This window comes from Bacillus rossius, assembly GCF_032445375.1.
Source record: "Bacillus rossius redtenbacheri isolate Brsri chromosome 9 unlocalized genomic scaffold, Brsri_v3 Brsri_v3_scf9_2, whole genome shotgun sequence".
Lineage (NCBI taxonomy): Eukaryota > Metazoa > Arthropoda > Insecta > Phasmatodea > Bacillidae > Bacillus > Bacillus rossius.
This window is the reverse complement of record NW_026962013.1, coordinates 39,869,235-39,896,096: the sequence shown is the minus strand read 5'-3', so window position 1 is coordinate 39,896,096 and position 26,862 is coordinate 39,869,235. Positions and strand designations below refer to the sequence as shown.

General features: G+C 35.6%; 1 protein-coding gene across 4 annotated transcripts; it reads left to right on the top strand.

Annotated features, from left to right (window-relative positions):
• The first annotated feature begins 585 nt into the window (after positions 1-585).
• LOC134543117 (uncharacterized) lies at positions 586-24,140 on the top strand. Of its 4 annotated transcripts, none has more exons than XM_063387948.1 (3): positions 586-1,247; positions 8,219-8,541; positions 14,344-24,140. In XM_063387948.1, the coding sequence occupies exons 1-3, from the start codon at positions 823-825 to the stop codon at positions 14,769-14,771; spliced, it is 1,176 nt and encodes a 391-aa protein (XP_063244018.1). In that variant the 5' UTR covers positions 586-822; the 3' UTR covers positions 14,772-24,140. The 4 variants fall into 4 exon arrangements, with proteins under 4 accessions (XP_063244018.1, XP_063244017.1, XP_063244019.1 ...); XM_063387947.1 differs by having other exon boundaries at positions 588-1,260; XM_063387949.1 differs by having other exon boundaries at positions 598-662.
• The last annotated feature ends 2,722 nt before the right edge of the window (positions 24,141-26,862 follow it).

The window sequence follows — 26,862 nt, the reverse complement described above, 5'->3', positions numbered from 1 at the left end:
AGAAGGCGTTGGCGTGGCATAATGGGCTGTGAGAGCTGGGTCGACACCTGGGTCGACGTCAACCTCATTCAAGTATAGACACATATTTGTATTTTTAGTTTAACCTGTGTTTCATTGGCAGCTTGCTAACTGTACAGCGTGAACTTCGCCAATCGAACATCGCCCTAATCCATGCACATAATCCTGTGATGTGGGAGACCGTCAAGCGATACGCGAAGTAAGGCTAGAAACAGTGCCCTGGGACGAGCCTCCGGCTCTCGTGTGGTTCAGCCCTTTGCTCAAGACCCGTCTATAAATACCAGCCTAGAATTGATCCAGTTTCCTTTTCCTGCTGTCCAGCTAGCTGAGAATAATGTGTGCCTTTAGGCGATTTCAAGCACCATGATAGCAGCAAAAAAAAACTATACTTATTAAATTAATATTTCTAAAGTTCTCTTTTGATATTCTTTTGAAGTGGGTTGTTTTACTCGTACATCTTATTCGAAAATAGCTCATAATGGGTAAGGGTATCACATCTATATTTCACATTTAGAAAGAAGTATAAAAAGTATGTAGTCATAAATAAAAAAGAATATAATGTTCTATGGTTTTTGAAATGTTTGGTGACTCCATATTTGTTTATAATTTTTCTGTCGTGATTTTTATTTGACACAAATTGGATAGTAAGCTTTTTATTTTGTGTTTATTAACTGTGAGTGATTAGTTAAGCGTGTTAGTTACAAGCATTTTAAAATGATAAATTTATTGTGTGTGTTTTAAGGGAAGGTTATATTATTTACGTGTGTTTTCTTTTATTGAGCCTGTTTATTTTTCGAAGCAAAAATGACAATGCCAAAGAGAAGAACGGCAAATTTCCGTGATGATGAAACTAGATTATTGATACAGTTGTGGGGTAGTCCTGCGATTCAGAATCAAATGAACACGTCACACAGGAAAGCGCCAATTATGTTGCAACTCGCATCACTCATGCAGCAATACGGGTTTTCTCGTACGCCAGAAGAAATCACCACACGGATAAGGAATTTGAAGTGTATTTACCATCGAATCAAGAAGTCTTTACGAACCGGCGTTGGTTTGGTTGACCCCGATTGGCATCATTTTAAAGCCATTGATGCCATATTAGGAGAAAATTCACCTCATAACCGTATTTCTAATAGGCCACCAGTATTCTCCACACCGTTTATTAAAACTGAAAAAGAAAGTGTAGATGAAATAACAAATTCAATGTACAGCAATGACAGTCATAGGTAAAAATGAAATGTAGGTTTCATGCATGAAGCAGGTGTACGTTTCCTTGGTTTGTTTCTAGATGAAGGAACAGGCACTATTTTACTTTGTAGTCTGAAACTAATTAAAATAATTAATTTTTGGTTATAATAATAGTTTATTTTCTCTTTCATTTTATACTTCAGTAACAGTAGATTATATTGCAAACGATATAGGCTGTGCAACAATCACAATCAGTAATGGTAGTGTTGGTTATTACTGTAGAGGCACCACTAAATAAAATAAAAAAAATTCAATATTGATTTATTAAGTTAGTATCAAGGCACATTAATATATTTTCAAGAACTTTGAATGAATATAACCATTCTTTGTTTGCGTGAGCAGTGATGACTGCCGCTATGCTGTAGTCCAGGTAAACGTTTGATGGTGTTTCTGTTTAAAGGATGATGTAAAATTATTGTAGATATTAAGTACCTGCAATGTCAATACAATGAAGTAAATTTGGTTTGTGTTTTAATAGCGTAGCCGAGACTGTTTTCAGTGAGAGATTCCTGATCCTGTTGTCGCTGGCCTCCTGTTTACTTGATACTAGTGTCAACATGTTCCTGTGGTTTTCCAGGAATCCTAAGGAATAAAGAATAGCCAAGACTGTTTTCTAAAAGATGGGGATTTTTAATAATGGTATGTTATAGCCGAGGCGAAGAATGTTTCTGCAATTAGAGTGGAAAACCATAGGATCATGTTGCAGCTAGTATATAGTAAACAGTAGGGCGGCGATAACAGGATCCGGGTTCTCTCATTAAAAACTGTCTCAGCTCTGCTATTAAAGCACAAAACAATTTTACGTCACTGTATTTACACTACAGGTAGTATTAACAATAATTTTACACTATCCTTTAACCGGAAAAAAACAACAGTTTTTCGCATGTGGCTGGAATAGTAGTATTCAACATTTACCGAGACTTAATCATGGCATTGGGCCATGATGCACAGGCGAACGTAAAATTGTTAATATTTCAGACAGCGTCTCAATATTGTAATTATAAATGTAATAAGGAACTGAATAAATACATTTTTGGGTGGTGGCATTTTTTTTTACATAATATTAAATTACTTAAGTAATAGCAGTATAAATTAGGAAATGTATTTCGTAAAGGGGCTAGCAGCAATACACAATGGAACATAAATTCATGCTACTTGCATCATTATTTGATGACCTGTTTGTGTACCAGTGAGAGAGTGAATATTCCCAACTTAAAAGAGCGGGGTTACTAGAAAGAGCACTAAATAGTTCTCTTGCAAAATTATGTGGAAGAGCACTATCTCTCAAGAGCATTCTTGAAATTTAAACACAGCTTTTAAAATCAACTGAATGGTATATATAATAAACTAATGTCTGGTATCATATGAAAGCTCTTCCATCCTGGTTTTATGAATTTTAAATTCTTGTTAACATGAAGGAAACATCGGAGCATATACAAATTTATAACATTTTAAATTCTTGTTTTTTAAAAAGTGGTTTATATTGTTATCTAGGATGGTACTTAGTTTTAAATATTCATTAGTTGCATAGCAACTAATTTTTCTTATTTCTTAAAAATACATTTGTAATTGCTGGCAAATGATATAATGTTATTTTTAGTATTCAGTACACTCTCATAGCAAGTAGCATTTGCATAATAGACTTATTTTGTAGTAACCTTTAATAAACTGTAAATAAGATTATATTAGCCAACACAATGATTGTAAAATTTGAGAATTAAACTCAACTATATATTTTTTTTGTGCGATTATTTGTGATTAGTTGTATAAAAGATTTCTTGCGATTATTCTATGGAAATGCTATTGTGATTGTAGCACTGCCTCTGTCATTCCACACCAAATACACCAATTTTCAAAATCATTATGTCTTCAAATCTTTATGATATATTTATATGAGAAAATATTAGCTTAGCAAATAAAAAATAAAAAGTTTGAAGTTTTTCCCACCTCTGGCTTTGAGTTATAAATTTTTGAAAAATAAAAAAAATGTCAATGGTTAGGAACGTTTTGATATATTTAAAAAATGTAACTCTAAAACAATTGGTCCTAGAAAATTTGAATTTGTACCACTCTTTTTAGAATGACAAGAGCTTTAGTTTGATGTATAACTTTATATTTTTTTCCAAAACTGAAAAAAGAGTTTTTTATAAAGTAAAGTTGGAGTCTTAATTTTAATGATTTTATATATATATATATATATATATATATATATATATATATATATATATATATATATATACATACACACACACACACATATATATATATACACGAGACCTCTTTAGTAAGTTGTATACATACTAAGTTTCATGATGGCATTCCAATGTTTTCATATTGAAATGACTTTTTATTTTAATTGATGCATTTGGATACTGTTAATTCGTTACTTGTTAGCCTAAATAAAAATTAATCTTTTAAACATCATTTGATTTTATTTCAATTTAAATTTCATTTTCCCAATTTTTTTAAAATAAAAAAATTAAACAAACTGTACACTCAAGGAACTATTTTTCTTCTTCTTTTAGCACTTCAAATTAGTAAAGTTTCATTCTCCTCTTTGCCAAAACTTGTGCTGCTTCGGCCTTCTCATCTGCTGGAACTTGCGAGGTTACTGGAACTTTGTAGGTTCTACCTGTTGCTGTGGTTGGTAAGTAAGATAAGTTTTTATGATTAAACAAACCATTAATGAGCAGAATTTTCACAAACAATTTACTAAAAAATTACCTATTTTAATATGACACCATTGGAATACCATCATGAAAACATTTTGGACATCTTACTAAAGAGGTTTGGTATAAAATATATCTTTTTCATCAAAATTAAAATTCAGATTTTTTTTTATATAACTTACCTATTTGTTTGAGTTTATATATATATATATATATATATATATATATATATATATATATATATATATATATATATATATAAAGTGATGTACACTCAAGTTACATGTAAAATTAAAGCCCTTTTAATTCTTAGGATAATGGTACATATTTGAGCTTTCTAGGACAAATGGGGGTGTTGAGTTAATGCTTTTAAATATTTAAAAAGGTTCCTACTGTTTTTTAATTTTTCAAAAATTTATTGATCAAAAACAAAAGGTAAAAAAAGTTAAAACTTCATACTTTTTGTCATACTGATGAGTAGAACACAATCATCAAATATGGTGCATTTGGAAACCTCAAGGTTTAAAGTAATTATTTTATTGGTTGAGTTGATATGGACAAGATGTACTACTAGAATTAATTTTGATATTTAAATCAAGAGATTAGATATTTTAATAGAATAGTTATTTGCAGTAAAAGTACAATAACTATTTTTATTTCAATTCAAATTTAAAAATTCAAATTTTTTTATTTTAAGAAACCAGTTAGGCTGTATGTAAATTCTAAATAACACGTCTTGTATGGGAATAAAAGTAAATATTGTTTACATGATTGGTATGATATTTAATAGAGCTGGTAATTTTGTTCTTGTCCTTTTTAAATATTTTTAAACCTTTTGTTGCCCAATTGATGTACTCAGTTTCTTGCACGAGTAAAGCAAGCGTATCTACTTTGTTTATTCCTCATGGTATAAGTAACCTAATGTAGTTTGGTAAAAGCCTTGCAACCTACTTTAAGTAACCTATTCATGACAGTTAGTAATAACAGAATTTAAAAAATGTATTTATTGCATTTTTACAGCAACTAACATTTGTCAACAACAAGTAAAATACCTACACTGTTAGAAATTTAAGTTCTAATATGATTTTGGTTTTGCAAAATTTTGCTTCATAATCCCCTTTTTTTTTAATTGATAAGTTTTAAGAAATATCAGTTGTGGGGAGGGTTTTGAAGATAACACTATATAATTGTGATGTGAATAAAGTTATAAATGCACGCATGTATGCTAATAGTATGTTCATTCAACATATTCAGTGGTTGCATATTTACTTTTGCCAAGAACATAAACACTATCAAAACCTGTCAAAGCTGGTTAAAGCCCTTTCACACAAGCGGGAGAAGCCGTGTGGCCGGTTTTGTGCGGGCTGACTGTGCGATTCATTGAAAGCAATTACACTATTCCAGTGAGATTTTATTCAACCAGGCAACTGCCGTGCATTGAAAATAGCTCGGGTGAAAAGGCCCTCTAGATGTAATTATATTGTTAGGAGTTGGGATAGCAGGGTTTGAAAGGGTAGATGAGAGCCAAAAAGTATAGCTAAGTGAAGTTAAAATATAAGCATTTTGTAATAATAATAATAATAATAATAATAATAATAATAATAATAATAATGGTTCCTATCGAAAATATTGGAGAAAACATTCCCAAGAAAGTGTATTAATAGTAAGAAGGGGGAAAAGTTAATGTTTTTGCCTGTATTCATATCACGTATTTTTTCCAATCTTTTGCTATGTTGGGTCAGAAAAAATGTCAGTGTAATCCATTGAGGATGTTATCCAGTTTAATTTTTAAATGAAAGGGTCTCTCATGCATTGTTTTTGAGAAGTTCGTAATGTCACGAGTAGAAATACAGTTCCGAAAAGGATAGCACAATTTAATTAAGTGTTTATTTATTATATACTATGTACACTTTTTCCTCAATTACAATGATCTAAATGGCTGTTCAGAGATTGATTACACTTCTAAGTCCACTGCACACTGTTCTCACTGGAGCTCCGCTCGACAGTGGCTCTTTCCACTTTTCATCTTTTACCATGCAGCTCGGTCCCAAACCACTGCTTTACACTACTCATCGTTCCCGCATCGTGATACTGTCCTCGATGCCTGTCACTTGTCGCACACTATCGCTCACCAAATTTATTCCCTGCAGCTCGCAGGTCAGCTTCCACCTCTCATGCCTCTGGGTCAGTCCACGGGAAGGTCTCTTAACCCTCGGTAGTGTCGCGTCATCAAAGCCCTCGACTTGACAGTTGAAGCTACGAGAACAATGGCGTCCTAGTTACACCACTTGGGAACCTGCAGAATCCTCGAGAGAGAGAGAGAGAGAGAGAGAGAGCGAGCGAGAGAGAGAGAGAGTGAGAGAGAGAGAGAGAGAGAGAGAGAAGGGGGGGGGGGGAGGGAGGGCTCCCAGACCCAGTGAGAAGGTGCTTGGGACGGGAAGGGGAGTTTGGTTGTCAAAAAGTGGCTGCGCTAATGGAGCGACCTGTACCTATGTTGGGCCTGCTCCTGAAGAGGGGTTGGGGGAGTTTGTCTTTGAGAATAAGAAAAATTTATTTCATTAAATTTTAATATTTTTTTTTTACTGCATGGTTGAATGTCTATAAGGTCCACAATCTTAACTAGATAAAACTAATTCTTAGGGGAAAAAAAACATTATTCAGCCTCCTTGCATCTATGTAAACAGATACACAATCACATGCTGGAATCATTTAACGTATATGACATTGCAACACCAATTACCAAATGTAAGCTTGTGCATTTAGGCATTTTTTTAAAGTAGTATGTATTATGCAAATATATTCTCCAAAAAATTAATTAGAAATAAGATAAAGAAAAAATACTATAGGGTTAATATATTTTAATTAATTTTTATTTTTAAAATAATTAAAAATTTTGCTTGTATCATATCATTATAAGTACCTAAAAAGTGATGTATAAATAACCTTTTTATGTATAAAGCAAGAGTAATTCAAATAAACACACTATTTATTAAAAATCCCAGAACATTCAAGGTATTCCAGTAGTATTATATACAAAATTTCACTCTAGTTAGGTTTCTGTAGGTTAGCACAGTCTGTAAGGGGTTGGGATAGAAATAGCATATTAAGAATTACACGTTGTAACTAGAGGGACAGAAGCAACTGTCAGTGACTTTCTGAATTAATGCAGTGAAGCTCGGTAGGGAATAACCTAAGTGCTGTTTTATGTGATGATTAACTTAACATTCAAATATAATTGTATCAATTGCCTTTGCGCTTTAGTAAGTTTCACATATAATTGCAACCGCCACTAAATGCAAGGAAAATAATACATAAGATGCTTTTTTTTTTCTTACGACAACTTCGTACCGTTGCTGTTGCCGTACAAGTACAATCAAGGAAACGTGGCATGTATTTGTATAGTGGCACTATAATTTTTTTTTTTTTTTTTTTTTTTTTGGGAATTGTATAAAGCTATATAACATTTTAATGACTGCACTGAAATCGCGCACACTGATGTAAATGACTGTTAGAGACATTCGAGACTCACCCATATGTTGATCCAATCACTTCTTCTCACATAGAAATCTAGTAAAATGTAAACAGCTTGAATTATTTTCTACGTAATAAAGGACCTTGAAATTGATGAAGCCATAATTTTGTTGCTTTGCATTTGCATTGGTTTAGGGAACCTTTACTTGTTACAGTCTGATGGTGAAGGTTACCTGTCTGTGCGTAGTTCTGCATGTCTCATTACTCTCAGATAGTGGTTCTCAAACTTTTGAAGCTTAGGTGTATTTAAAATCCTACAAGTAATTGTAGGAGCAACATGTACAAAATTTTTTAGAAATATCTAAGTCAAATATTACGGGAAAAAATTAATGATGTAATAAAATAGAATGAAACATACTTTGAAAGTGGTAAAGAGCGACCACAGTGCTGTACTGAACTAAATCCATGTTTGAGCAAAACATGCAGAGTGTCGTGTTAATAAAAAGAGCAGTATGTATCCATGATGAAATGGTATACTAGAGTAACTATAATAATATAATATATAATATTATAATAATTATAGTTATTGTTTTTATAAGTGGACACTTATGTCTCTTGAATACTACATGGTGCACCCAGAAATCATCCATGGGCATACCAGTGCATCCTGGCCCACACTTTGAGAACCACTGCTCTAAGTAGCTGTAGTCTTGTAATGCTTTTGCGCATGAAGGACATGCATGAGTAGGTTTTTTTTTCAGGTGCAAGTATTCACTGTAAGTGTGCTCTGAACGTGCCCTACTTTCCAGCTCGTTGTACGACGAGGACAAAGAAGTGACGGGCAGCTATGTGTCGTCGCCGCCCATGCAGGGCCTCACCATCACGTCCTCGACGTCGGGGGCCGTGGACCTGATATCGGTGCTCAAGTCCAACCACATCGCGTCGAAGGCCAAGTACGCTCGCGACGCGGAGCGTGGGTTCGGGGCACGCGTGGAGGCAGCGAGACGGCAGTACTTCGCGTCTCCGTCCTGTGTTGGCGTTGCAGACACCTCCCGAGCCAACAATAGCTCCGAGGAGTCCAGTTTCAGGAGCCCGGAGCCGAAGAGGAGATGCATGACACAGAACGACAATGGTATTATTGCTTTGTTTCAGTTGTAATTATAATAGTTTATCTCTTATCCACTGCCAAAACCCATGGTTGTGGACTGAATTTCAGGCAAAGGTGTATTTTTGGGGGGTAAGTGGTGTTAGGGTGTGACCAAAAAAAAAAGCTCTATCCAAGAAATGCAGATAAATTGCAGAGTACGCATGGTGCTGGCAGTGTGAACTAGTGACACACCTAAGTACACCAATCCCTCACTTAGAACGTCTTCAGATTGCACAAATTCATTTAGCGTGATGTTAGTTTTACTGCCCCAGTCTCTAATAGCACATCTGTAATAGCATCTGTAATAGCACATCATTTTTTAGATTGCTACTTCCCAGTAGACACCCTGGTTATGAACCATCTCTTCTTTAGAGAATGCATATCAAACATCAACACCATCTACTGATGAAGCCCAGCCAGCCACTCCAGTCAACTTTTCATTGCAAGAGTATTACCAGAGTTATTCAGAGTGAAAATAAGCTAAAAGGAACAGTTTGTGACATTTTCAGCTTTTCTTCTCATGGTCGAATCATTTAGATTTTTTAATTATATTCTTATTTAGAATGATTAGTTAGCACGAAAAAAAATGTTGAGCATGATGCCACAGTCTGCTTCAACTCAGTAAACAATAGATGTGCCGTTGCATACAGTTAACTATACGATGGGGGAAGAGATGGGCGCACAGGTTTGACTATGCTATCGGCTGTTGTAAAAACATTAGCTATGGCAAGTTAAGTTGCGGCTATGGAGTGTATAGGACCAAATACAAGCAAAGCAAAGTGTGCCCATTCGTCTGCTGGTAACTGTACGTGCGTAAGCATCTGCAGTTGGAATCATAGTGGAATCATGGCTTCCAAGTGAGAGCATAATGCATCGTATTCAAGTATTTGAGACAAAACTGAAAGTATTACAGCGTGCAGAATGTCATGAACGTCACACTTCAGTTTTAAGCAAGTCAACTATGAGCACAATTGTACGAAAAAGTCTGAAAAATGTACTAGGTAAAGAAACTTCAGAGGCTGAATGGCGAAAGGGTCATATAAAATATACTATAACACCCACAACACTGATTGAGTGTAAAGGTGGATCTTAATTTATACAAGAAACATTGGGGGGGGAAAAAAAAAAAAAAAAAAACTGGCTGACAGAGATTAAATTATACATTAAGTTTATCAATAAATGTGTGTGTTATATTTATAGTTGGCTTTAACTTAGTTTCTTTTGAAGAAATTTGCAGTCTTTGATTTGTTTTTTTTTTTTCAGATACCAAAATAAGAACTTACAATAAAGTTCAGATTATCATAAATAAATGTTATACATTCCTGTTTTCACTTATCTGCCTGCCTGCACACTTGAGGGCAGGAAGGCAAAGCCGTCCATAATGGGCAGTGGCTAATCCAGACGGAAGCTGTGAATTTGAGAGCCGAAACAGGGAGCCCACTGTGAAACATAAGGTCATGCAGTGATAAACGTAGAAAGGACAAAGAGTGAAGACAAAGACCGAAGCTAAATTTATAAATTTATATTCTGAAAAGTGGGAGAAGCAGGTGCGAACATTCTGTGTAAGCATTGTAAGCAGTGCTTACAGTTTGAAAATATTTATACATGTTTGCTGAACATGCTGCATTCTGAAGTGGCTTTGTTTCAATTATATACATGCTTGAATACCATGTCTGTCACTTCCATTCCATCTCTTCGTGATCTTAGATTGAAATTGCTGGACCCCCTTCTCTCTAGGCGTTCGTCATCACTACAGGCTGGCTTTAGTAGGCCAAGCTGCCTTCTCGCTCTTTTGCTAGTTTTCCATCATGGATACTTCATGTAAGGACTTCTCCTGTTGGATACAGCTGTGAACTCTTAGGCCTATTCTACAATGGCGCGGAAACGGAGACTGATCTCCCGGAAAATTTCACTATCGCGTCTGCTGCTTCCACAGTGCACGGAAACGTAACAAATGGCAACCTTTGCCATTGCATTTGAAAATTACAAAATATTAATTTAACTAAAAAAAAAATGCTTCTAATTCATAGCATAGGCTGAATTGAAATAAGGAATAATAATCATTAACTACAAATTAATTGTAGAACACTAGATTTTCTTGTACTTTAAACAATTTTTAACATATTCAAAACATAAACAAACATGTCTACCACTGCAGCCAAGTACTCTGCTTCTATTGGTGCACAGAGCAACGTAAATGGAAGAGCTCACACTGCCGAGTTAATCCATACGGGTCCTTCTCTGTGTATGTGCTATTGTAGAAACTCTGTTCCATGAAATCCGTCTTAGTGTATATGTCATTGTAGGACGGGCCTTCGTGGCCAGACCGTCACCTCAACTCTCAAGTGCGCGTGCCAGAGGTGGGTGGAGAGGTCTGCTCAGCTGGGCCTCTAGTTGCCATCTGCCTGGATGCAGACGACTCAGTTGTGCACGCTGCAAGCAGACTGTTTCTTGCTTGCAGCCAGTGTCTGCCACTAGGCAGGCGTGACTCCCTCGTACACTTAGCACGTCATCGGCCTGACAACAATTTTTTTTTATGTAACAATTAGCGATATCATTAGAAATGTGGTTTGAATGCAAGATCTAATAAATATATTGTGAAAAAGGTTTTTAATGTAGTTTTAGAAATGACATGTGCAGCAAAAATTTTTTATGTATATTTGTTTGCAAACATTGTATATGCTAGTAGTAAGTTTGTAATTTTTAGCAATTTAAGTAAGTTTGGGTTGATTCATTGCTTACACATGCGCTCAATCCAAGCCTCGCCACTGGGAAGAAGAGTAAGCCCCACTTACCACTATGTGGGGTAATCCAGGAATTAACTCATGAAGCCGGAAGAGTCACCAGGGATGCGGAGAACAGAAGTTCAGTCAGCAACAAAAAACTAACACCAAGTACATAATGCCATCGTAACGTAGGAAGAGGGAAAAAAAAAACCTTATTTGCGGGACTACATGCTGCAGAGTAGTCAATTGTCCAACTCAAAATTGCAGTAGTGAACTTAAGTGTGAGTGCGCCTCCGAAGACCACATGAAAATGTATTGAAGACTGCACGCAGACTGCTCGTGAGGGGCAGTCATCACTCCTAGTTATAGAGGCTCTTAGGGGCATAGAAAAAAAAATTAGGTACAAGGGCAGGAGGTGAGAGTCCATGAGATGGTGGATCATAGAGTGGTGAAGTGCCGAGAGGTGCGCTCATGGTAGCCAATTCAAGAACTACAGGGGACCTCAGTTTAGTTACCGACGTGTCCAGCAGAAAGTGCACTGAGATTGCGCTAGAGGCAGTGGCCGCTGTAGTCATGTCTGAAAGAATGGTAGGGGGGGAGCTTGGTGACAAGATGACGGGCGACACTAGTGTCCGGGGAGTGGCTATGAATGGCCTCAAGTGCAGGAAAGGGACAGGAAGGGAGGAAACAGCGAGTGTAGCTAGAACCGTGTTTGCGTGGGCCGGATGCACAAAGCAGGTCTCGAAATGCAATGCCTTTCGTGTCGAGGTAGTTGGAACAAGAGACAAGAACATGATTGAAGAGGCACAGCACAGCTGTGATACCCAGTAGCAGCCTTGCCACTGCCGTGATGACAGAGACGAGACATGCGTGAGGCGCTGGTAGAATGCAGGATTACATGTCTGTATGTGCGTATAGGTGGGAGAAACCAGAAGTGACTGCTGGGACAGTTTGGGAAAAGAATACGGGAAGGGAAATGCGGTGACCAGTGCAGTTAGCGACAGTCCCGTATGTGGAATGAAAATTAAATGTCACACCAAAAATTAAATAAGAAAAAAAAAATAGAAAAAGTTTTGTGCCCAACATAACAAATTAACGGCACACAAGGGATGCAGGAAGAGGTAACTATGTCACTGGGGGAGAGGAAGGGAAGTGATGCAAGGGCAGACATATAGAGGGCAGTGACACTGCTCAACGACAATGTAAAAAATTATAATTACTGATAAGATTATCATTACAATTTAAAAGTTCTAAATTTAAGAGTGAAATCAAAAAGGTAAATTTTCATTTTTACCTTAAAATGAAATTAAGTCAGTGGGTAGCCTAAATATTGAAGCTTTGCAGTGTAAGTTTAATTTTGTTTGAGCACACTCACTTCTCTTGTTAGGAACTTTACTTTTAAACTTTAACTAGGAGATAATTTGTTTCCCAGTGGGGGATTTTCTCTCCCAAACTTCTACCTATTATTAGCAGCTTCCCCCAAAATTCCCCCTTGAGGGGAAATTCTTTTGATTGGACTTTGCCCCCATTTCCTGCACGGGATTTTATATTTAGATATGGATGGTGATGAATAAATAATATTTTTAAATTACCTAATGGACAGCTGGAGTATTGAAAATAGGCAACCACATTGGCACATTGCACAGACGTAAGCTTGCCAAATTTGGTGATTATAGCTGCCCATAGTTATGGAAGAACATAAAGAATGTGAAATGTAATGTAAAACTAAATATTAAATCTGTCTTAAGGTAAAACCGATTGAAAATCAATTTCACGTCATAGAACCAAAATTGTATAGGCCTGCCAAGTTTTAACTTGGAAAACTAATTTGATATTGCTAAGATATTCAGTCAAGTAGTCAAGATGATGGATCAGTGGGCCGTCTTACAGTAAGATTATTCTTGGCCGGGTTGGGGATGTTTTTACCAATAAAAATCTTCTTCTTTGTCTCAGGTCTTCATGTGCTATTCACTTTCCAATTTGACTCTTCGAAAGGCTAGGATAATACCATGTCAGAATCACTTTTACTGATCCACTCTATCATTCTATCACCATGATATTTGGTGGGACACAAACGACTGTTCACTCTTGTATGGTTAGTTTATCTCTCGTTTCGTCTTACTTTTTTTAAAAGTGCAAAAGTAGCTGAGATTGATTATGTAAGTGTTTAAATTCCAGTAAAGAATCTAGTAAAGGCATGTAGCACAACTTTATGTTTACGAACAGAACTGTAAGCTTTAAGCTGTAACTGAACAATTACAGCTTAAAGATTGACAGAGGCGTGTTACAGACAAAGAAACTTCCTTCAGTTCGTGCCTTGCGCTTAGAAGCAACAGGATATCCAATTCATGTGTTAATAATGGTCCTGTGTTTTCCAACATTGAGCACACAAAACACACCTAAGTACATAATGCTCTTAACTTTAAGCTGTTCTATGTGTAGTCTTGTAACAAGTAGAGCAATTGTGGCTGGGGAATTTTTCATTCCAATTTTCATACATTCTAAATGCATTGGTACCAAGTATTACAGGTTTTCCATAATTATTAACGTTTATGAGTTGAGTTACGGAATCAAGGAGTTTTATTATTTATTTACTATGGAAATAGATAAATTTAATGACACATCAGAAATATCGTGTAGTTTCTGCATTCCGTACAATAAATCTTGAGCAAATATCCAGTTGGCTTTCATATGAGACAATAATTTTGGTAAAATCCAGTTTGGTTTGATCTGGTTGAGCTAATTTACCCTTAAAGAGATTCAAGAATCCAAAAAAAGTAATTAGCAGATGATGATTAGAGATGATGATTAGAAGAAGGTAGTGTGTACTTAATGTAAGTATATATCCTAGTACTTTTATTTATTTATTATTGAGTTTTTTAGACCTGTGTACTTTTTAAACTACTGAATGGAATTGTTGACTCACAACTATAAGTGTGTAGATCATTTTGTTGAGTCTAGTATTTGGCGTAAACTCCATCAGCTGATGGATGGGTATGCCTGGATGAGGGGAATTGTGCAGTGTTGGTGTTGGCACAGAAGTCGCGACGCTGTGTTCCAGAAGTGTCCAGCCTGCTCCAGCAGCTGCTGGATGTGGAACACGAGCACTTGCAGCTGGAGAAGCAGCGGCTGGAGTTCGACCGCATGATCGGCACGCAGCTGCTAGCCTTGGTGCCCATGGTGGGCAGCATCCTGCAGAACCACTTCCTGTCCCAGCAGCGGGGGCAGCAGGGCCCCTCCTCCCCGCCCTCCCCGCCCCCGGGAGACCCTCCCTCCACCCCGCACGACGGGGACGCCTTCCCCGTCAGCAGCTCTCTGCCCGAGGGCAACGACCGCAAGGACGATGCCAGCGACGAGTCGGACGCAGAGTCCTTGTCCGAGTGCTCGTACGGCGAGTCGCCCCCCACTCCCCCCGAGCTGGCCTTCGAGGTCTGCTCGAACCCGCCCGTCGCTTACGAGAGCCGTGACTGCGAGGCCGAGAAGGTCTGATTGCTTCGTACTCTCACATGAGCTGTTGCTGCCACTAGTTATGTTCAGCTGTAAAATTAAAATTTTAAGACTGTTTATTGTTATGCTATAAACTTAATCTATACATGAAAAAAGTAGGAATGATAGATCACCCCCCTTCCCCCCTGAAGATCAGTTTTTTTTTAAATTAATTTTTTAGAATTATTTACTGTATTTATAATATTTTTGTAACAGTAATGTGATTTATATAGTTAACTCATCTGTAGGAAAATGTACTAGCATTCAGCATTGTCATATATTCCATTATCCATATTTTTAATGGAAATGGGTAGATTTTTTAGACTGTTTTGTTGTTATCAGTGTGTCTACTGGGTTATGAGTCACATAACCCCTGAAAAAGTTTGTGTAAAAGGTGTTGAAAGTCTCATAAAGTAGTGAGTCTTGATTTTGTATGTACTGTGTTTGAAACTTCTCCATCACACTCAATATGGAATTGTTTAATGTGATCTTTAATAATTCTACAGTTATAACCTGGGCTTTTAAACAAGTTTGAGAAAAACTATAAAGGGATTCAATATAAAATTAGTGGTGGTAATTTTAATTTACAGATTTGTGTAATTTTTTTTTACTATTGTTAATCATAACCAAATCCTGGAAGTGTAAAATAAAAAAACTAACTTTTTTTTTAGATTGCTTCTACCCAGTAGACACCCTGGTTATGAACCACCTAATGGAATGTGTGTTTTGCTGGTCGAATCATTTAGATTTTTTAATTAAATTTTTATTTAGAATGATTAGTGAAATTAACAATTATTGGCATATTATTAAATGTAACTTATAAGCATTGATGTAGGGACAATCATGTATTTACTTTATTAATGCTTATAATTAATTCATTTGTCTCTCTTATATTTTAGTTACTGATTATATTGAGTAACTTTAGTATGTAATTATGTAATATTTAATGTGTATTTGGTTAGATATTTTGTCAGGAAGTAGAGAGATGTATGACAGTATTTGTTTAGTGACTAATCAAGTTAGGTAAGTTAATGTAATAAATCCATGTCATATGTTCAGTTTGTTATTTTATTTGTTAGTGCATTGTCTGTTTTTGTTGTTTATGTTAGAGAATGACTTGCCTTAAATTTTTTAGATTTTTTAGACTGGTATTTAATTTCTTTTGTCATTCTTGTATAGTTATTTTTAAGTGATGAATCTAAACTGCCAACACTTAAATCTGTAGATAGTATTTTTGTGTCGTGTTAAATGAAACATACAGGTAATTTCAGCAAAGCACAATTTATTATTATTTTTTAATGATATTTTTATCTTCGTACTAGACCAATAACATACATGGATAATTACTGTTAAAATGCATAGGAGCATGCTCAATCAATGGATATCATGTTACATACTTTTTTAAAAGAAAAAAAATAAATTGTGCTTTGTTGAATTCTACATAAGAGTTTAAGTTGACGTAGGGTTGTGCGAATATTTGGTTGTAGCACCAGTTTAAGTATTTGGAATATATACTATTTTAAACTTCTTAACAATTCTCAACATGATTATCAAGTATACATTCATTTTCAATTTGAATTAATATTTGAGTGTCCAATCAAAATCTACGTATTTAGTTTATGTGAAATTATTGTGAAAGTTTTAAACGGTGACAAGAGTTTCATTATAAACAGTGAGGGCGTACCGGTGTTAAGGTTCGAATTACGGGTGGAAATAGTGGGCGCCACCACGCGAGTGGGCACGTGGACCCGGCTGGATACTCTTACTCAGGGCGTTACGTGGCCCGTGTGCGGCGAGATATTAGCCCTCCTGATTTTTAATGCAACACCTGTTCCTAACCAAGCCCGCTCTCAGCGTCGGGCACGTTTCTAATTAACCGCAGTGGGCTCTTAGGGCGTCCCACATGCCGCTGACTGGTTAAGGACCCACGTGGCCCCCCCGAACACAATGACACGTGATTCAATTAAGTTGGTTTTATTTACTCATGTTACATGCCCTTATACAATCCTTCCTTGATACTGTTAGAAAACGCCCGAGGCACAAATCGATTTAGGTGAGGAGGCGAACCATGCACGTGGTCGCCTCAAGTCGTTACTTAATACACGGATGACCAAAAACTCCGGAGAGTATAAGAATTATTAATTAAACAGTCTCTCCGACCGAGAGAGGCCCTGAGGATAGAATGAAAACGATTTGAATAAATTACTTAACAGAACTACTCGGTGACTCAACGGTGATGTCCTCGGGGTGTCTGCAGAGACGTCCGCTCTCGGCCGGCTGAAGAAGGAGACTGGGCTGAGACAAGGGCTTGCGGCAGGCAACATGGCGCCCTTCGCGCCGAACACAATTACCGTTAACATCTTAGCTATTGCGTGCCCCGGGTTATTATTGAAAATAACATGAACTCTTTATAAAAATTAGCACATTACATCCATGACCAGACCGTCTGTAATTATTACTTATGTGGTAGAAAATAGTTTAAATCAAGTTATATGCTAGTTCCTCCGTCGCCCGCTAGGGAGCGTCCATGTCCGTGCTTGCACGTATTTTATTACAAAAACATAATAAATTAATGAAACAAAAGGCACTCACGTACACAATCGTCGTGACACTGTTTTGGGGCGAAAAGAAAAGGGTTACAATAATTATTATTACATATAGGGGTGCGGCGCACTGCAGCTAAGCGCCCTCTTGCTGTAGTTCGTGGCGCGCAGTTTAAATCTCACATGGCTACGTACGTCACGATACAAATGCCGGGTAGGAAAGGTGGTGGGAAAGGGAACGGAGGATGATCAGGCTCATGGGGCGAAGCCCCGGCTGACGTCAACAGCAATTTTTGTTTTATTTGAAATGTTATGAAAAAACTTTTCTAAACAGCTTTGATGATTTTGCCAAGTAGCTGATATTGTGCATTTCATTCTAATTACATAATTTTTCCCCTTTTCCAAGAGAACAAGGAATGTTTTCATTATTTTGCAACAATTTTCATCAACAGTTCAGACTTCTTCAAAAATTTTATTTTTATCTAATTTCCACCGAAGTTCTGAAATTTTTGTTTGGTGTACTGTATGGTAATTAAAAAATGTAAGTACACATGATATAAACTTCATGTTTATAGCTTTGTTTACTTTTTTTATGATCAATGCATTTGTAGAGGTCATTATGCTCTTGATAGATTATTTTAACATAAGCGAAAGCCCACAGCGTAGTTAGTCTTAACTGGGTGTTCGCAAGTGGTAGAGTAGACATCGCTGCTGTTTTTTCTCTGGTAATTTCCATTTTCCCCTAGCACACTTCCTCATTGCTGCATCAAAAAGCCTTCCTTATATGTCTCGTGAGGGAGATTGTTATTACGATAACATGGGTCAGGCTGTATAATTTGTTTTCAGTAGGATTCTATAAATACATACAATTTTAGTTTTTGTTCATACCTCAATTTTCTTTTACGCATAAGAAATACTGCATCCTTCCTATTCCTGCACTACCCCTACAACAACAACAACAAAAAATTGTATGGGAAATGCGAAATGGTAAAGGGGAGTATTTCAAATTCTATTACTTATAAGCCACCGCTTCTATTTTAAAATGAATACAAGCACATACATAAAATTGTATTTTGTATTGCAGGATGTAATTGACTGGAATTTTTCATATCAAAAGATTTTTGCATTTCACTCATGTGTCTACGTTAGAGTGAAAGAAGAAATTGTCAAAATTAAATGAAGAATGCAATTAACATGCGTGCCACTTTGCATGAATATTAAATTTAATTTTAAGGTTAGTTCTTTCTGAAGAACTTATTGCTAGGGCAGTTATTTGAAGAATTGAATGCTGCATGCTTGCTTTTCATCTATCTTTGTGTAAGTTTTGAGATCTGGTTTGCATGTAATTCAAAAGCTATTGTAGTAAATAATTGTATGCACAACTGTGCAAAACATAATGACGATACAGATGATAAGTATAAAACAGTTTTCAATAAAAATTTTAAATATTGTACATTTTGACCATCTATATGTTTTGATTTATCTAATAGCTGGTGTTGAATAGAAACGTTAGTAATAAACGGTTTTGATTGGCCAGATTAACAAATTTTTACATCAATAGGTTGTTTGTTCTTAATTTAAGTGTTGGCAGTTTTTAGAACTAGTAAAAATTAAGGTTTACTATCATCCTACTTGTTTTTGTTGTATGCATTTATTTTAGCAGTGGTGTTTTATAAGAGGCTATCAAAAAGTATTCCAGCCTGACTTCTTGAAAGCATGTAACGTTTCGTAGCGTGTGCTTTGGTAACTTGTTCCAAGGAGCAGTCAAATTAAAGATGACCAAGTAAAAAGACTGTGAATGTCCTTGAGAAAGCCTGTCTTTGAATGCTCACCAGATTGTAGATCAAAGCTTCAAACTCGAGAGGCCAGCACAGGGCTGGTGCGAGGCCTTCATGCCAAGGAACAGTCTGTTCCTCCATGCTTGCTTCACCCAGAATATATATTAAAGTACAAATTTGTGAAAGTCTCATTTTGCCACAAGAACTGTTAGATCAAGGGGTTAGTTTTGTTTTTATTATTTAAACTAAAAATGTTGGTGAATTTGTTATTTTATAGACAAGTCACAGTAGCATTTTTCCTTAGAAGCTGTTCACAAGTACACCTATCCCTCACTTAGCACGAATAATTCGTTCCTAAAAATGCTTGTGTTATTTGAAGTAGCGTATTCTGAAGCATTAGTTTCCATAAATAGCAAGGCTAATTTATTTAATGTGTTCCAAAATTGTGTAGGAATATAAATGCATTGGATAACACTCAACTATAAATATGTCACACTATTTATCTTTATATGCCTCCCATCGCACTTTGTATGACAAATACACCACATAACGGGAGCTACGTGGTTATATATTTTATCGTCAGTCGGCTGGCTGACTTGCCCGCCTGGGCGTGACCTTCAACTCACATCGCGTACCTTTCCAAACCATCCTTTACTGACAGTGAAACCGATATTACTGTCCGGATAATTACAATTTAATTTTTCAAAAATAAAGTGCTTATTCGTGTATCACCACCTGGTTCACACCAATTCTGTCAGGCCAGTGATTATTTTTTTCATTGCAACATTCATTTAACAACCTTTTCCACGTGAACCATCTGTTCATTTCGGTTCCGGTTTCTAATGTCAAATATATTCAACTAACAGCATCAGACTTATGTATATAAAGATTTGGTAAGAATCCTAATTTCGTACGATTGTGCGCACAGTTGACTTGCTATAAACTAAAGTTCGACCAACATAAGCGTGGCCTTCATGACAATCTGCGTGCCGTAATACTTCTAATTTTGTCTCAATTATTTGAAAAGATGCATTAGCCACGGCGACATACGCACGGAAATAAATTATTTGGTCCTTTACACTCCATAGCCGCAATTTAACTTGCCCCCTTGTTTTGCTAACTATCCCACGGCACATCTGTCGTTTACATAAGTTGAAACAGACTTTGTGGTGTCGTGCTTGACTTTTTTTTTTCCTGCCGAGATTTCGTGCTAACTGAAATTTACAGACGTTCTATTCAAGGATGGGGCAATAAAATTCACATCGCGCTAAATGAATCCGCACAGTCTGAAGACTTGTTAAGTGAGGGATAGGTGTAATAATTTTTTTTTTATATTGAACTGATAAACATTCAATCATGCTCTGAATGACTTAATGCCTCTTTATAATTTTTTTAAAAAATTTTCTAATTTAAAAATGAAGATGCTCACTAAAACATGGAAACAGCATTGTAAGAAGTTAAATGTTTTCTGTAAATTTTAAATTTTATGGACACTCATAATGTTTAGCCAGATTCGTGATTGGTTATTTTACTATAGTGTTTTTAAGATTTCTGAATAATCAAATTGTGCTTAAAATCAGAATATCACCAACATTGACTATTCACATTGTCCTTATCTGATGTGTGTGAGAAATGTTCATGAAAGATCAGTTGTTTAAAGAATATAATTAGCTATGTACTTTACATCATCACTGGTGACATGCAGTGTTAAAGATTCAAATGTAATTTATTTTGTAACTATTGAAAATACAGGTAAGTTTTCTTTTTGGTCCACAAAAATGTACAAATAATAACCTACATAAAGAAAAAAATTCTAGATTAAATTTTACCTTTAATTAAATTGGCTTTATGGGCATCATGGTGTATACAGATCACTGCAGTCATTAAGAAGTCCTGAAATAAATAAACGGTCATGGTGCTGGAAGTCCCAAAACTTTACTTTCCAGCAGTTTTTTTTTGCAGACTAACTGTTTTAGCTCCCCTCCCCCCTTTCAAATTTTATTCTTGCATTTGAAAAGGTTTTTTTTTTGTTTTATCTATTTTTATTATATTTTATTTTGCTTATTATGCAATAAAAATAACTGTAATGTAAGTAAAGTTGTAAGAAAATTGCATTTAATGTCCCGAAGAAGTCTTGAAATTACTTACTTCACCAGACGACACTAAATCAGCATTACTGCAAGTGCAGTGATAACAAGGCAGTAGGCGTGGAACTGTAATGCTTAATTGCAGTGAGGAAATAAAAACTGTGAATATCTTCAAGTGGCCGGTCTGGAAACGTTTTTGATGATGGTACTGTGTTCACCTGTGCAGCGACAGGTACAACAAAAGTTTAACCTGTATTCACCAAAGGTTTTCACGTTTGATATTCACAGTAGTATTAACTTGTTCTGTGCTTATTCCATTGTAGATTCAGGGAAAGTGGCCATGTACGTACATCTGCTCATTACTAATATTGACTTATTTTCATAGTTAATGAAACATAATATAAAAAAATGTACATTCTTGGTACATAAAAAAATGAGCATCAGCGAAAGAATACAAAATTATTGTGAGACTATAACCTCATAATGGCACTAAAGCACAAGAAATGAAATTTTTTTTTGTATTAAAAGAAGAATTTACTTTGTGAAGGAAATTTAATTTTGGACGAGGAAAATAATTACAAGACACGAAATTTTTATCTCAAGAACTGTGGGAAAACAAAGAAAATTCTAGAGCTGGGCCGATACCGATCGTAATAATCGGCCGATTTTGTTAATTTTGCCGATCATAATGATCGGCAAAACGTAGCCGATTATTTGAGCCGATCATTGGTCTCCTACTGCAAACTTATAACATTGAATAATTACCTATACCTAACAACTTTCCATGTTTGTTTACAGTACTTTTCGGGAAGAAAATTTGATTACTCATCGAAAAATAATAGGATTTAATAATTTAAAACTAACCACACACGAAAAAAAATATACCAATAAAGTAAACAAATACCGTAAGTTTTATAAACATTGAACAGTTACATACCTAAGTATCAATTTCCACGTATATTTACGGTACTTTCGGTAAAATAATTTTCAATTATACTATTTGTAAAGTTATTTATCATTTACGAACCGAAAACTATGTATTTGTTTACCATTTACGGTTAATATTACCGGAATGGCGAGTGGCGACTGTTGTTTAGGTTGGTTATATGACGCCAGAGATTAGTGACGCGCGTCGCGCGACGGAATTCCGTGGGCCGCCAAACTCTGCAACGCTGTTTGTACCGACCCTTTGTGTCGCCCCCCCCCCCCTCCCCCCTTTTCAGCTGTCACATTTGTCACTCTTTAAACTTGAGGGGGATGTCCTGACTTCTGCTTCCCGTCTCCCGTTTGTTTGAATGTTGTTTGACGTGCTGCTGAGTTACTTTCCGCCCGCCAACGCACGGCAGGCGCCTGGCGAGTGACGTGTCTGGCTGGCATTCGGCTGGTCGAAGTGGAGGAGGGGGTTGGGGAGCTACCCAAAATTTATGTGTACAAGGTCAGCACGATCTTATCTTTCTCTCTTCGGCTGTTGTAAATGACCGTGAACTAATGGCTAGGCAGTGCCGTATTTTTTTAAGCCGAGACAACAATTCGAAGGCGGCCCTTACCGTTAACCGATTATCCGGGTTTATTTATTTATTTATTTTTACAGAATTTCAATTATCCGGGCATCGGCGGGTCCCAATGAACACGAATAATGGGGAGTTTACTATTTTTATCCATCTGCTGCCAAGGCGCAGTAAGCCTCGGGAGATGTTACGTCACATGACCTTGGCCTTAACCCAGCTGCACGCTGGTGTCTGAGAAGCTTGACAAGACCTTCCGGGCTTACCTGTATAATCGCTAGTCCGTGAAATTTATTATGTCGTGATTTTTAAGTAATCATGTCAATGAAAAGTAGTTTTGTCTGGGAATATTTCACCGTTTATAGTGATCCATCAAAAGCAACGTGTAATCAGAGGTACTTGAAAGGCTCTAATCGGCTCAGAAGATCGGCAGCAGATGATCGGCATCGGCATGATCGGCAAAATAGGTGATCGGCCCAGCTCTAGAAAATTCTTTAATATGTTTTGTGGTGATGTGCTGTACATGTTCATGAATGATTGTCTAGAATGTCATTTAAAATATTTTTCACAAAACTGATGATTGCTCTTACTTTCCAGGAAGAGAAAGCTGTTGCCTTTTATGTTTAGCTCTAGTCTTCAGTTTTCCTGATAGGTACTGAAATGTTATACTCATACTCTAGTTACTGTTAGTAACTGCCCCATGACAGCTGTGCCATTGGCGAATGTGCACACAAAGTGCATACTTGTATATTTATTAATTAATAACATAGTACAAAGCATCTGATGCCATGTAGAGGTACAAAAATTTGTAAAAAATATGTTATGTAGTCTGATACACCCGTAGCCTCCTGTAACAGGAAATACGTCAATAAATATGTATACAGCAAGTTTAACTCAAACAGGTATATTTGCACCTTCACTACAGAGTAGTTGTAACTATCGGAGGTTATTTTACAATTGCAGTCCTCCTGGTATTAGTGTAATACGTAGTTTCACAGCAGACTTGATGTAAATCAGTATTTAACTGTTCAGTAATGCTGAAAATTATTTATTCCAGAAGCTAGATCAACCTCCAGTGTAATGTAGGAATCTGTTTAATGATGCTAAGTTAATACGATCTAATGCAGGTTTTAATGCCAGTTGATTATAAAGTTAATTGTAATGTTTTGTTGTAGTATGAACTCTTGCTGAGTTTAAAATTATATAGTTTGTAGGAATAATTTGTGAAATTATTTTGTATGTTTGGCTTTTTCGAATTTTTGTTACAATTAAAGTGTATTATTTAACATTGTATACTCACTAGCAAAAATAAAAATTTATAAAAAACTAAAAAAGTTTTATTTTCAAAATGTTCAAATATTACTTCATTATTGAATGTGTACAGTTATCATTTCAGCATACAATTGCATAATTCACAAGTTTCTCAAGATGCAATGTGAGGTGTATTTGGATTAAACCCTCCCCTCCCACACACACACACATGCGAAGGGTGTGTGTTTGTGACTTGGGAGCTCATAGTCATGTTTAAATGTTAAGTGGAAAAATTATACTTATGATCTATAGATTAATTTATAGGTTCACATTTTCAGCTTGTTAAATGTAGCGAAGAAACTGACAACTTCTCTCAAGTATTATTTGCATCTTATATAGTGTTTTATCACTTAATCATCGCACATTTTATACTAAAATCAAATTTGAAAAGTAGGGGTGTGACATTTATGTGAAAAATTTTTTTTTGTTAGGTAAAGTTATTCATAAAAACAAAACCCATTTATGGAAAGTAAGTTTTAAACTCGGCACTCAACAGAGAGCGCGCGTTGCATGAATCGACGAGAGATCAATATTAGACTACGTGTGCACGCTCTATACCCTATACGGGAAGCAACATAACCAAACATGAATGATGCGAACTAGCGCTGGCTACATTTTTATAAGCGGTACACCGTGGTCTATAAAAAAAAAATTTACACATCAGACAACTTTCAATTAATTAAATACGTAGTAATTTCCGAATAAATATTAGATTTCTACTTTAAAATACATCGTTTTTTAGGAAAAAGATACCTACACAACGTGCTCGGCATCCAATAGCGGGACCAAAAACATAATGTGACGTTTACGCGAGTGTTTTTTTAATCCAGATTTTGATGCCCTAAAATATGGTTGTGATGATTATGCGATAAAACAGGGTACTTATGAACTTCATGTTACTGAGGTCAGTCTTGCAGATTTGTTGGCCATTTACTAGAATGATAAAATAACATTGTTTCCATGTAATAAACAGCATTCAGTTAAACCTCTACCGTAAGTGCATGATGGAACTGAAATAACTTTTAAAAAGGCTTGTTTGGATTTTCTAGTATTCCTGGACCATAGTAGAACTTTCACACAAACTGCACTGCATTTGTTACAGCAAATGATTTCAGAGGAAAAGAAATATTGTATACTGTATGACTGTTATATTCATATTAGAGATGACTAAATATGTATCCAAATGTAAGCATCCTGTAAGTTAAACTTATTTCTGATATAACTCTTATTTTAAAATTAGTAGTTAAAAATATGATCAGAATTTGGTTATATAGATTTAGATATACATGTAAGATGAATTACCAGGCATTGCCCAGGCTTTATGCCTTTTTTTTTTTTTTTTTTTTTACAGAAACTCAATAAAAGTTTTTTTTTTAAAATTCAGATATTTAACTATATAGGAGATGGGAGTACTTGATAGCCAGTGTTGTACTACCTATAGAACATAGCAGACAGACATTATTGAACTTAATGTCAAATATTAACTGCATGATATGACTTTAAAATACAGAATCTAGAAGATGTATTACAAATGACACATTACTACAAACCTGAAAAATTGGCATTTGTGATAAACTTAAAAAATATTGCAATTTCTGATGCCTTGAAGTTAAACAGTGATTTAATATTTTTCTTTTACACAAATTCCTACAAAAATAGGCTCTCATTTTATAAATGTTTGTTTTTCACAAATTCTTGGAAAAAGCATTTTGAAAACTGTGCACCAATAAAAAATTAAAAGCACAGAATAAAACTTTTTGCAAAATTAATTGGAAACAAAAAAGTATTGGAGAATTTCCGTAATGCCCTGCTGTGCTGCTATGGGAGGGAGAGAGAGTCTCCGTGTGTCTGTCTCTCTCCCCATTTGTCCATCTCTCTCTGTCAGTCTCTCCCTGTCTCTCTCACCCAGGCAACCATTCTTCACTTCTAGTTTTTGTCCACTTGCTTTATGCAGTGGCCAAACTCAATTTATTTTATTCACATCTGCGGCTTCCTGTTTTAAAAAAAGCAACGTAAATCACTCATAGCAATAAAAGTGGCGCAAAAAAAAAAACTTAAATACCCGTTAGACCAAAAAAAAAAAGTGTTCAAGTGTTCACTATGCTGTCTTTTGATGACTAAATTTGAAATTAGTGGTTAGGATTTTTCTACAGCTTAAGTATTAAATACAGTTAGATACAACATTTACCAAATAAAATTTGTTACTTTATTTATACAAAATAGATTAAGATTTAATTTTTGTTTAAATTTTTAGTAATCAAACAAAATCACACACAAAAATAATTTTGTTGCAAATTTTGTAGAAAAAAAACCCACAGCATTTAAGAAAAAATACCTCTCCCTTTTTAGGTGTCTAAATATTACATGAACAGATAGTTTCTATGGTTCAATGTTATAAAGAGCTAACCTGCTAAAAAAAAATCTAACTTTCGTGGGTTATGTGAGTATTTTATAAATAATACATTATTTAAAAAAAAAAAATCATTAAAAATGTTGAGCCAAATATAAAATTATTCAAATTGATTTAAAACTTTTTTTGTCTACTTTCAGACCCTGCAACTAATAATTGATTAGAAATTAATTCATTCAGAACATATCAAAAATTTCACAAACATGAAATTGGAATAAAATAATTTGAGTAGAATCAGTACAGAAATCTACCTCCAGATGCTAAAAACCCTCAATATGAAAAGTTTATGACAACAGGTTTAGTGGGAGAAAAGGCCATGTCCAAGGAGGGGAGAACGGAAAGAGCAACGTATTCTCTCACGGGCATGCACTCAGGAAGATCATTTCATACGCCTTTTTACCTTAGAAAAATAGCCTATAAATAAACCTGCACATGGGTTTAACATAACCTCTGTAACTTA